Source organism: Sphaeramia orbicularis, chromosome 14, assembly GCF_902148855.1.
Source record: "Sphaeramia orbicularis chromosome 14, fSphaOr1.1, whole genome shotgun sequence".
Lineage (NCBI taxonomy): Eukaryota > Metazoa > Chordata > Actinopteri > Kurtiformes > Apogonidae > Sphaeramia > Sphaeramia orbicularis.
In genome coordinates, this window is record NC_043970.1 from 7,112,072 (window position 1) to 7,125,795 (window position 13,724).

The 13,724-nt window shown below is 39.0% G+C and overlaps 1 protein-coding gene across 3 annotated transcripts in view; it reads left to right on the forward strand.

Moving 5' to 3' along the window:
* The window catches only part of mcama (melanoma cell adhesion molecule a), a 181,912-nt gene that overhangs the window by 109,619 nt on the left and 58,569 nt on the right, over nucleotides 1-13,724 (forward strand). For all 3 annotated transcript variants that reach the window (XM_030153912.1, XM_030153910.1, XM_030153911.1), the window contains exons 8-11: nucleotides 4,248-4,386; nucleotides 7,235-7,350; nucleotides 7,437-7,578; nucleotides 10,357-10,487. In XM_030153912.1, the coding sequence (XP_030009772.1) occupies nucleotides 4,248-4,386; nucleotides 7,235-7,350; nucleotides 7,437-7,578; nucleotides 10,357-10,487 (528 nt within the window). The remainder of the gene's footprint in view (nucleotides 1-4,247; nucleotides 4,387-7,234; nucleotides 7,351-7,436; nucleotides 7,579-10,356; nucleotides 10,488-13,724) is intronic.

A 13,724-nucleotide genomic window follows, 5' to 3' on the forward strand; every position in this document is an offset into this window, starting at 1 on the left:
TATTTTCAGACAATAGAGCTAGAAAATCTTATTTCAAGAAATCTTACAGAGATAATTTTCACTTGTTCCATTGGCAGATTTTTTTGGTGAATTGAGCAAAAAAAATCTTGAATTAAGCAAAAAAAAAAAAAAAGTGCCAATGGAACAAGTGAAAATGATCTTACTAAGATTTCTTGAAATAAGATTTTCAAGATCTATTGTCTAAAACGAAGTTCTTATATCTCACTGAAAAGTTACTCTTCAGGTGATTTTGTCTTATTTTAAGTGTGATGAGATATTTTGACTAGAAATGAGAAAAATACACCTGGTAAGATTTAGATTTTTGCAGGGTATTAACACACAAAAACTTTTGCACTTTACATCTTTATTTCCACTTATATAGAAACTGAACATCAAAAGAAACTTAGCACATATTCTATGTGATGCCATTTCACACCATTTTATTAAATATGAAAACAAATTCTTTCTTGTTCTTAAAAAAACATTTAATTAACAAACAAAATAAAACAAACAACAAAACAGTGGATGAGTATCCAGAGGATAATGTCAAATATGACAAAGAGTAGTTCAATAAAGTTCACATTTAGCAACAAGCAACATTATTAATCCACAGCACGTCAAAGATCTCAATCCCATTGAACATCTGTGGGATATTCTTGGTAGATCCGTGTATGCTCGGCGTCCAGCACCTGGCAACCGCCAGATGCTCATACAGGCCCTTCAGGAAGAGTGGGACAACATCCCCCAAGATAGGATCAGGAGGTGAATCCAGAGTGTGCGCAGAAGGTGCACAGCCTGTGTTAGGGCTCAGGGAGGACACACCCAGTATTGAGGACATTGATCTGGACCATTTGGTCAATCTTTCACTTGCTGTGGATTGATAATGTTGCTTGTTGCTAAATGTGAGACTTTGTAATTGGTGGTTATTCGTTTTCATGTGCCCTTTTGGAAGTTTGAGCCCCTGCCCCTTTATAGCTCTCTGCACGGCCCTGATCAGAGGAGAGGAGGAGGGGGAGTACAGGGGCCTGGTTAAGGATTTTGTGGACTGGTGTGACCTCAACCACCTCCAACTGAACATTTCCAAAACCAAGGAAATGGTTTTGGACTTTAGGAGGAAGAGGTCCAAACTGGTGCCAGTCACCATCCATGACACAGAGGTCGAAGCTGTCTCCAGTTACAGGTACCTGGGAGTCCAACTGGACAACAAGTTGGACTGGTCCTGTCATATGGACACTCTGCACAAGAAGGGCAAAGTACAGTAGACTTTATTTCCTATGGAGATTAAAGTCTTTCAAGATCTCCAAGCCTCTTCTGTGCAACTTCTACCAGACTGTGGTGGCTGGTGCCCTGTTTTTTGGTGTGGTGTGTTGGGGGGAGGGAGCTCGCATTTCTGACAGAAACAGACTGAACAAACTCATTAAGAAAGCGAGCTCCATCATTGGGACTGGACTGGACACAGTTCAGCAGGTAGCTGGGGTGAGAATGCTCAGGAAACTGGACTCTACTGTATTTTGAAGAACGCATCTCACCCACTGCACCATCTTGAGGTGCAGTGGGTGAGATGCATCTATCTATCTATCTATCTATCTATCTATCTATCTATCTATCTATCTATCTATCTATCTATCTATCTATCTATCTATCTATCTATCTATCTATCTATCTATCCATCTATCCATCCATCCATCCATCCATCCATCCATCCATCCATCCATCTAATGTGGGTTCTTCCAAATGTTGGGCTCAGCTTCTGTCCTCATAAACACATCTATTGACCACAAACAACTTCCATTCAATAAGACATATTAAACAGAACTATTTACTCAATGTATTATCCATATAGACATGTCAAAAATAACAAATGTTAGTTTCGCATGACTTTGACATTTACATGTATATGTCCTGTTGTGGGTGGCACAGTGGTGCAGTGGATAGCATTGGTGCCTTACAGACAGAAGGTCCTGGGTTCAATTCCAACACCAGTCGATGAGGGTAGGACCTTTCTGTGTGGAGTTTGCATGTTCTCCCCGTGTCTGTTTGGGTTCTCTCCGGGTACTCCGGCTTCCTCCCACCATCCAAACACATGCTCTGATAGGTTAATGGGTTAATCTAAATTGCCCATAGGTGTGAATGTGAGAGTGATTGGTTGTCTCTATATGTCAGCCCTGCGATGAAGTGGCGAAATGTCCAGGGTGAACACTGCCTTCGCCCATAAGTGGCTGGGATAGGCTCCAAGCGACCCCTGTGACCCGAGTGAGGATAAAGCGGGTTCATAAATTAAATGAATGTCCCATTGCAATACTTGTAGCTCCAAGACAATGGGTAGTAATGTAGTTTTAGTGATAGCTGGGATAGGCTCCAAGCGACCTAGTGAGGATAAAGCAGGTTCAGAAAATGAATGAACGAATGAATGAATTGTTAGTGATTCCCGCCAAAATGTGTGCTAGTGTTTCCCGCCACACTAATGGTGGCAAATTCAAATGGAATGTACACGTTACAATATTTTATCTCTAATGTGGCTTTGAAAGGGCCAAAAGCCTTAGGGGATCCCACCAGGAAACCAGAGGGAAGAGAACTTAGGACATATTTGATAAAATGTCAGAATGGTATGAATTTTTGAAAAAACTATGCTTCTTGGTGACCTTTAACCTACAACATGACCTTGACATCAGACTTTTCTGATCAGTATGAAGTACTCTTACGATACAATATGACACTTACAAGATCATTAAATGGCCCATCATGAACATATGTATACATTGCACTGGACAAAAGAGTGGAGAGGCTGTGAAAGTTGTGATTTTCAGAGTTAAAAAAATAATTTTCGGGGTAGTGGGGGCATTTTGGATGAAAACTTAAAAAAAAAAAATTACACAGGAGTGCTTAGAACATCTTGTTGCATCAGAAAATCAGGGCTACTGTGGTATTTGATATTAAGCCCCCCCCCACTTGGTGGTGATTTGTCACCCCCACCCCCACCCCTGTGAGAGCAGGGTCATCCACAGTAGCAGCAACTCTCTGCTCAAACGGGCTGAGTTCATTCTCTTCTCTCCTTCCACCTGTTTTGGCCTCTGCTTCACATCCACCTTGACACCTCCTCTGATCATGCAGAGAGAGGAATCTCAGAGGGAATCCCACCTGCAGACCCTGTTTATACTAATTGGCATTTTTATTAGCTTACCGGCCAACAGGCCATAAACTATTGTCATCATGCGGCGTCCGTCGTCGTTGTCTGTCGTCCGTTACAAAAATTTCATACGTCTTCTTCTTCAAAACTACAATTCCAATTGACTTCAAACTTGGTACACAGCTTCTTTATAATGATGTCAACAAAAGTTAGTGAAATTATTTGGATCCGGATCTGATTTTGGATTTGGTGTGACTTTGAAAAATGTCCCCATTATAAGACATAGGAAGTGGATTGATGCAATAACTCAGTAAATATAAATGATATCAAGTTGAAATTTCTACAGTACAGCCCTGATGAGGAGATGACCAAAACATAATGTCCACATGCTGATCAGGATCTTCTTCTCAATCTGGGAACAAACAGAAAATTTAACATGGGCTCCTATGGGGAAAAAAATTCTGTCGTCTTTTTCTCCCAAACTACAGTTCTGATTGACTTCAAACTTGGTATACAGCTTCCTTATGATGATGTCAACACAAGGTATTGAAATTATTTCGATCTGGATCTGATTCTGGATTTGGTGCGACTTTGAAAAATTTTCCCATTATAACAGATAGGAAGTGGATTGATACAATAAATCAGTAAGTATCAATGATATCAAGTTGCAATTTGAATTTTTTACAGATCTGATTTGAATATGACCAAAACATGGGCTATTTCTGTAATATAATAAATACACATAGCTGGGTGATAATAAATGGCATCTGGATATATTTCCCAAAGCTTTTAATTTGGGCGGTAAGCTACGGGGTCATTGGTCCTATTTTTAAATGTGGGTGTGGAGGGGGAGGATTTTTTGAGCGTACTGAGTTTTCTGGATTTGAGCATACACCAGGTTTCAGTATGAAATCTATGCAAGTCTTTGTATATGAGGCCCCAGGTACATGCAGGCCATGGCAGGGTTTCGCTGTTTTGACCTCCCAGGAACTCTCTGCTGTGATACTGCTGCAGAAAGGGCAGTTTTTTGTTTTTTTGTTTTTTTTTTTTTGGGGGGGGGGGGGGGGGTAAATGCGGGTTACAATATGTGTATTTTTTTACTGTATATTGTTTGTCCCAGGAGCCTGATATAGATTTGGAGAGCATTGGTGACATGTTGATCCTGTCAAGAGTGTCACGCAAAGACAATGGCATCTACCAGTGTCGCCCTCTGGACAGCAACAATGATGTCAAAGGAGAAGTACAACTCACCGTGCATTGTAAGAATACACCCATCTCACATATTTGTGTGATCACACAAATACACAGACACAGTTGAATGGAAACTTTATTCACAGCATGCATGCATTTCATGCTTAACCCATAAAGACCCAAACATCCACCATTGAACAAAATCATCTACTGATCTAAAATGTTTAATACCGTAAATTCCGGACTATAAGTCGCTACTTTTTTCCCACGCTTTAAACACTGCGGCTTATACTCCGACGCGGCTTATACGACGATTTTACCTTATTGCCTGCCACACCCCAGGGAAGAATCTGTCTATTGTTACCAGGTATGCAGGAATGGATAACATTAACAACCTAACCTTTATAAAGATAATATTAACACACACAAAAGGGGAACTTTTAAGGAAAAATAGTAAACCCTCAAATGTTAATATTGTTTCACAAATATACAAAACTCTGAATGAAAACACCCAATGAAGCTCTCCAGAGACCGTCATGCATTTAAAGCATCTCAGAATTAATTCACACGTCGTGCGTAATGTTAAATGAAAGTGATATTACAACAGACGTAATTACTTGTTTTTAATCTTTATATTTTAAAAATAAATTAAAAGTCCTACTCTAACGAAAAACAAAAATTTGTTCACTTTCAAGTGTCTTTCAAGTCATTTTAAGTCCGTGAATCCACAGCCGGCGCAAAAGCAAGTCAATCCCGTATCGGCACGAATCCAAAGGAGACCCCGATAAGTCCACCGACAAAAAAAAAAAGAAAGAGAAAATGTGCTTTTATTACTATCCTTTTATTGCCTTGTTTTTTGTCTTTTGTTGTTTAATCATCATATTAACAACAAATCAACCTATAGATATGACAGCAAGCTCACACATATCATACCCATTTACATACAGGGAATAATTTCATTTGAACTCAAAGAAAACCTTTATCCAATTACCGGCTCGAGGTGCACCTCGTGGTGCCACGGTTACCATGGCTCGGTGCCGCGGCACCACCGACACCTGGAGCCGAGGTGCCGTGGCACCGTGCCGTGGTGCCGGAAGTGAGCCACCAGCGGTGCCTCAGTATGCACTCGCTGTCTCTTTACAGTTTTGAGGCAATGAAAAAAAAAGGTTCCACTCGGTCCCATAGACTCCCATAGAAGCCAGGCTTCAACGGGGAAATGCATTGACCATAGATTGTATGAGGAAACAGCGCAACGGGAATGTACGAGAAGTGAACAACATCGAGTCTGATGATTTTTGATATAGCTGATTCTGAACGAACTCGTCTGTGAGATGAACATGTTTAGTCAATGAAATGTCAACACAACCAAACATATTTAACCGTTTAATTTTCGTAATGATAGGGGAAGCCGGGCTTCTCTTGCAGTCTATGAGAAATTGCCACTGGTGGACACCCGCGGCTTATAAACCGGCGATGCTTATACGTGTACAAAATTGATTTTCTTTCTAAAATTAGGGTCTGCGGCTTATATTCAGGTGTGGTCTATAGTCCGGAATTTACGGTACCTGTTGATCCACTAATTCTATCAGTACATGTGAAGTCTTGGTGTAAAATACAGTTTGTAATCTTTTCATGGTCATCAGATATGATCTATTTGAAAGTTCAGAGTCTCCATAGTGAACGTGAAAACACCGTCATCTTCTACAACATTGATTCACCAGTAAAACCAAGGGAGTTGTACAAATGACAGTGGATGGATACACTTGGTTTATGTTCAGTTATTGATATCTTTGCTGAAAAAGTAACTTTTTATTGAGTTTTCTCTGTTTCTGATATAACAACAACCCTTAATTTTAATCTGAGCTTTTATATACAGCTACTTGATCAGTGAATTAAATATATGAAAATACCTGTCACGGAAAAAAATCTAAATACAGAGAATAATATTATAATAAATGGTGATGAATCACTTAAGAAAGGTTAAATACAGAGAAAAATTAATTTGGAAACTGTCATAAAAGTAGCACTTGGTCTTTATGGGTTAACATGCGTACTGGAAAAAAAAAAACATCTTTGTAATAAACAATGTCCCCACACTTTTTCATGGTTCAAACTACTAACTTGTGGGTGAAGTAGTAAACTTCATGCAATATATGTGAGTCCTTGGTCTTCCCACTGCAATTTCTGGATCTGTCTGTCAGAGGGGGAAAAAAATCAACAAACCAAAGCTCTTAAAGTCTAAAAGTGCAGACAGTGAGCTTGAACATACCTGTTATTCATTGTGTAACATGAGGGGTCATTGGTGGTTAATAATTCATTCTTTATAAAATGAGACTACAGGATGGAGATGGATTTCTTCTTACAACAGTGCTTTACTTTACACATACCGTTACAGCTACAACAACACTTCCTGAAAACATCATCTCACATGACCAAACCAGCCAATCAGGAACTAACAGTACCTAGCTTGGTAAATGTTAAGTGATTTAGAAAGGCACATTCAACAAGTTATTTTAGCTGCTTATAGACAACAAATGAAATAATTAAATGTGTATATGTGTGTAAATAATTATTCTACAACATAAATGTAAATAGTTATTTGTGTAAACACTGTCAATATATTTTTTTTAAACAAATACCTGAATCAACTTATTCCCTGTAATTTACTCCATTGTTAAACCTTACATTCCTTCAACATAATTTTAACTTCTGAGCCTTACAATATCTTATGTCCTTCTAGAAGCCATTTTGTGATGTGCATATTACACTTGTCTGTGTAATATGATCTATCAGTCAGCAAACTTCCAAAAACTGCCTGATACAGGTAACAAGGAAGGAAGTGTCCTTTATTTTCCATTCAAAGCTTTGCAGTACTGAGTCTCCTCTGTCCTGTATTTTCTGCCTTTATGTGTTCAGACCTCAACCCTGCTGTGGTCACTCCTCAAGATTCTGAGGTCATGTTTAAAGGAGAAGATCTTACTGCAACCTGCAACACTCTGTCCTCTCTTAAAACAATGACTGTCTGGTACAAGGTATGTTTGCTCTAAAATCTATTCATATCAGTTAGGTTAGTTTACATCATTTCTACCTTGTCATTTTTCTGTTTCTGTGTGTGTAGGATGGTAAAGTGGTAGGTGAGGGCAACACACTGCATCTTCAGGATGCCACATATGAGACATCAGGAGAGTACATATGTGAGGTGAGTGTGCCCTCCCTTCCTGCCCTTCACACCAGTGGCTCTGTTCACATAATCGTCCAGGGTGAGTCATCTTCTGCACCATTTGACACACTTCCTTTTCACACATAATAATTTCGTATACACCATTAGTTTGAATCACAAAATGACATTAGGTATGATTTTGTCAAGGTTTTAGACCAGTATCTATTTCTTATCTATCATACTGAATAGTTCCACTACATTTAGAAGGAAACATGTATGTTATAATTCAGTTCCTTGACTCTTATCCTGCCTTCATGTGCTATGGGAATTATGGTAAAAACAAGTTAGAAACTCGAAAAAACATGTACATGTATGTTAATTCTCCTATCAGTACCCCTTTAACTAATGAAGATCTGGAGTTGGTCCCCGAGTGTCTCTGATGGCAGCTTGTGTGTGTTACATACTAATGGAAATTGGTAACGCTAATGCTAGGTACTGTGTATATTATGATAGATAGAATGCAGAGATCAAATCTCCTTACAGGCCCCAACACCCTTGCGACCCTCTCATGGACCAGGTAGTTCAGAAAATTACATGTGCATCAGCTGTAAGAACTGACTCCACAACACATACTCTGTAACCTCTGAATCCATCATGCAAGGGCCCAGGGTGCACAGAATGCAACCCTCTAGGGAAGAGCTGGTAGCAGTTTTTTGCACATGGATGAACTTTACTGACAGCAATCTGTCTGTAAAATTTAGATTCAGTACAGCCACTATAAGGCAAATAGTATACATGTTTCCATATATATTAGGTCAAGCTCAGTTTGCTTTATGTTGGACAGTGCTGTGTCTAGACAGCAGTCTGTCATCTTTCCATCCCTGTATGTCTTGTAATGTAAGAATTTGTGATCATGACCATGAATATACTAAATTTGGGTTCGGCAGGCATTTAAAGAACAAAATTTACAATGGTCATTTCATCAGTGAAGTAACACTTTGCAGCCCAGCTTCTTCTCCTGTTTTTTGTTGTTGTTTTTTTACGTGGGCTTAAAATGTAACAGAAGGTTGCAGATATGTTAAACTGTTGATCATAGCCCTCTTCCAGGATGATGTGTGTCTTGATTGCCTTGGGGCTAAAAAGTTTAAAGGTGGGGTGCGAGATGTTTTCCTGGAGCATTTTTTACTATAGTGCTTAAAATACCCTTCACACCCTGATTACAACCAATTAATCAAATGCTCTAATACAAAAATTTAAAAAATTAGTCACCCGTGGAATGGACAGGACTGAAAAAACACCATCCAGTCATTTTGAGCACCCAATCAAATGATTGGACGGTGCTATGTCTATCAAACTCAACTGCCATTTGTCCCTCCCGCTCCTCCCTCTGCGCGTATTGGCAAACTGTTTTGTCACCAACATAAATCACTAGGAAATGTAACGTTAGACAGATAGGTATGAATTGGGGCTGTTCTGTAAGAGCGGAAGTGTTGGAGGAGACTGATTGAAGTATGCATGGATCGGGGCCACCGGAGCCGGGGCAGGGCAGCCAGGGCAGCCGGAACCGGGGCAACCAGAGCTGGGGCAGCCAGAGCTGGGAGCCCGGGCAGCCGGAGCTGGGCGCATTGTTGCTGAGCAGTGCTCGTGAACCTTCGAGAACAAGCATTGCACGTGCCAGTACTCTGGAGGCGTGGCTTTGTGAAGAAAGGGGTTTGGACTTTTGAATTGAGTATTTTCAAAATGTAGCTTGCTCTAACTGTTTTTCTAAGATCTAATAACCCACCTCTAACTTGAACTAAGGTGCTCGACATTGATGTCAACTTAGCACTTTTGTATTTTTGCATTTTTGCTAGATTTAGCAACTTTTCAGACTACCCTAGCAACTATTTGTCAAAAGCACCTGGCAACAAATATAGGTACTTTTAACATTTGTTTGGAAACTTTTAGCAACTATTGAAATGTGACTCAAACGCTAAAACACACATTTTAGTGTTTGAGTCACATATTCCCTCTAAATGACATGAAATAATTTTTTGCCACATAATCAGAAAAACACATGGTCCGTCTGCCTAGCTGTAAAAGTCAGTGTTTCCCACTTAGCTACTTTGTTGGTATATTTAGGAATTTTTCTGACCCCTCTAGAGACTCTTTATCAAAAAAAGGACTAGCAACAAATCTATCAACTTTATCTGGTGTTACTGGAGACTGCTGGAGACTCGTTTCGTTTCGTATCATTTTTTGTCTAAAACAAATCATTGCACTGATTATAAATCAATCCCATTGCCATTGACAGTTTTCTCAATTGTCTATTTTTGGTCCATTTAGTTTGTTAATGTGGACTAGGTTCTCGTTAAAAATGTTGATGTTTTATTGTGATATGTTGTAGGCTCCTAAGTGGACTGTAAGGTTAAAAACCAAATCAAACTGAAGAAGATGAAGCTAAAAACTTAACAAACAAAAAAATATATAAACAAATAAATACATAAATAAATAACCTCACTCCTCCAGAGTGTCTCTTTTGTGTCACTTTATCTGGTCCCCAAGTCCAGATAAAGGAGAAGGGTTGGAATTAGGACATTAAAAAAAGCAAGAATTGACAGATTATAGTTTATTTGTATTTCTAAACATGTTAAGGGTGTTTTTATACTCACTTTGTGTCTCCCCCCACAATGTTATTCCTCTCTCCTACATGGTTCATTACAATTACGTGCACTTTTACAATTATGCAAATTAGGTGATGATGTCATTTAGCAACTTCTAGCAACTTTTAGGACAGACAATAGATAGGAGTTGGAAACATTGCTGCTGGAACCTGATAGCATTTGCTTTTAAATTGAATTCTTATGAGACTGGGGCACTTACAAGTATGTGTTCATAGGTGGTCCACAGATGATGGGCGTGACACAGGAAGTGCAACTGGAGGAAGCAGCAGGCAGGATGGTGAACCTGAGCTGTGAGGCTCAAGGTTTTCCTCTGCCCAGCATCTCTTGGAACATCATTGGCAGCCAGGTACACAGTGTGACTCACAACGCATTCATATCACAAGAGCCAATACCCCCTTTTACACAGTACTTCTTTTTATATTTCGCCGTTATTCCAGAACATCTGTGTAAATGAAATGGTGGGATCATTTGGTCCCACCTTTATTGCGACTTTGTAACACCTCTGGAGGTAGTAACAGAACTGTGATAAAGGTGGAATCATGATTCCGAAACACTATGTAAAAGGAACTCCTCTTGTTCCGCAATCAAGGTGTGACGTTTTGATGACAGCAACCCCAGTGCCGGAGAGACAGTGGGCTCTTATGGAGGTACTGGCATGGATTTGGGTGCTGCGGCTACATGCCATTTTCACCCATGGCATGAAGCTGCAGCACCCATGGCATGTAGCCATGGCACCAATGGCACGTAGCCGTGGCACCCGTAGCACGAAGCCATGGCACCCTTGCCAGCTACCCCAGAATCCATGCCAGTGCCTCCATTTAGATAGATAGATGTAGTGGGTCATTCCATCCCAAATCAACCAGATTTCACAAAGTGCCCTGCATGACCCCCTCAGAAAATTCTGAAAAAATTCACACTTGTTCACCTACCAGATAAACGAACACATCCAAAATTTTAATGTCATACCTGTAATAGTTTAGGAGATACAGCCCTTTAAAAAATTAAGTTTTTTTATTTTGCAAATTTGCTTTCCAGCCAACTTTGAGGAGCTATATCTCCTTAGGTATTCAAAGCCACACTGCTGAAACTTACTGTCTGTGGTGAAATCCCCCTGAAAAGACCATATTTTGCATCAAAATAATTGTAGGTGCCTTCATGTTTGGTCCATGAGGCCTTGAAATCAGGCGAAAAAGCTAATTCTTTGAAATGTCCTCTCTCTTCAGGCTTGCACTGTGCCATAATGGATGAATGTAGAGACCTAATTTTTTTTTTTTTGCATGGATTCTTATGGTCAAGATGCAACAATATACTGCACAAAGACTACATTTCAATGAAAAGTGTTGCTGTGAGGCAATGAATAAAATGGGTTGATTTCAATTTTTCACAAAAATACTCTTTATTTGAGCCCCCAAATTACCCTGTGGCCAGTTAATGAAAATTTTGAAATTTTTACCATGTCTGTTGATATGCTGATATGTTGCACAAAATTTTAGCTTTGGGATAGAACTGGTTCTATTTTTAATATTTTTTTTACTGCATGATTATATTTTCTTCAAACTGTATACAAATGTAGGTGTAAATGACATTTTTAGCTTACTGGCTGACAGGCCGTAAGCTATTGTTGTCATGCAGCGTCCGGTGTCGTCGTCTGTTGTCGTCTGTCGTTGTCTGTCGTCCGGCATCCGTTACAAAATTTTCAATCGTCTTATTCTCCGAAACTACAATTCCAATTGACTTCAAACTTGGTATACAGCTTCTTTATGATGATGTCAACAAAAGTTAGTGAAATTATTTGGATCCGGATCTGATTCTGGATTTGGTGTGACTTTAAAAAATTTCCCCATTATAAGAGATAGGAAGTGGATCGATGCAATAACTCAGTAAATATAAATGATATCAAGTTGAAATTTCTACAGTACAGCCCTGATGGGGAGATGACCAAAACATAATGGCCACATGCTGATCAGGATCTTCTTCTGGATCCGGGAACTTGCGGAAAATTTAACATGGGCTCTTATGGGGAAAAAATTTCAGTCGTCTTCTTCTCCAAAACTACAGTTCTGATTGACTTCAAACTTGGTATACAGCTTCTTTATGATGATGTCAACACTAGGTATTGAAATTATTTCGATCCGGATCTGATTCTGGATTTGGTGCGACTTTGAAAAATTTTGCCATTATAACAAATAGGAATGTGGATTTAGGGCTGTGCAATTAATTGATATTCAATTACGATTTCGATTATTACATGCAACAATTACAAAAATTATGTAATCGAGAAAAAACGATTATTAATTTTGAGTTGTTTTAATTCACACGCACGCAAGCTACCATGAGCTGCTCTGCCCTGCCCCCCTCTAAGCTACAGCTGCCAGCTAGCCGGCAGGTCCACCCCAAGAGGAAAGTTGTACCTAGCGGTCTGGAAAAACGGCAGGAGAATCACAGCAGAAGTGCTTGGTAAACAAAAAAGGCAAGTCAAATTCAATTGTATGGAATCACTTTGGGTTTGATGAAGAAGACGAAGAGCAAAAACACATCACGTGCAAAAAGTGTTTCGTAGTTGTGTCCGCACCGACCGGTAACACAACAAACCTTTGAACCATCTAAAGTTTAACCACCGCCACCTTTATCGTAATCTTATGAAAAACTAAAATGCATAAAAACAACTTCATCCGCAATGCAATCTTCAGTCTCCGAATCTCTTTATGCTGTAACTCCCGTATTAACCTAACCCTAACGTACGTATTCTAGATGGCTGATGCATACAGAAGGCCTGAACTGAAACCTCACGGCACATCACTGAATTTACTGTTTCATACTACATTGAACATACTTGAATTTATAATTTGCACTTTACGTGAGTTTTTTTTTTTATTGCTACAGTTCTATGGCAAGTCTATCGCAGTTTAATTACAGTGCACTATTTATTTACAAAAGGAAACATACTTGAATTTACAGTACACTTATTTGCATTCAAAGATTTTTTTGTTTCATACAAAAGTGAACATACTTTGTTTTAGTGGTTAAAAGCTTCATTTATGTTTAAAGAGTATATTTTACATTGCTTTGCAAGAAAAAAATAAACAACTTTAAGGTTAACAAATAATCGTTTTTAATAATCGTGATTTCAATTATTGCTAAAATAATCGCGATTATTTTTTTTTTCTATAATCGAGCAGCCCTATGTGGATTGATACAATAAATCAGTAAGTATCAATGATATCAAGTTGCAATTTGAATTTTTTACAGATCTGATTGGAATATCACCAAAACATGGGCTATTTCTGTAATATAATAAATACACATAACTGGGTGATAATAAATGACATCTGGATACATTTCCCAAAACTTTTAATTTGGCCGGTAGGCTACAGGGCCATTGGTCCTATTTTTAACAGTATAATGATATTAATTATTGCACAAGTTATGATAATACTTGAGATATTTGAACTAGGGTGTGGAACTGCATGATGGTTTAGTTAGAATAATTATAGATTTCCCAGAACTGGCTCAGGTTGATGCCTGTAGTAGAGACTTCTCGGAAATTGGATGAAGCTGGTCAGTTGACCCAATTTGACCAGGG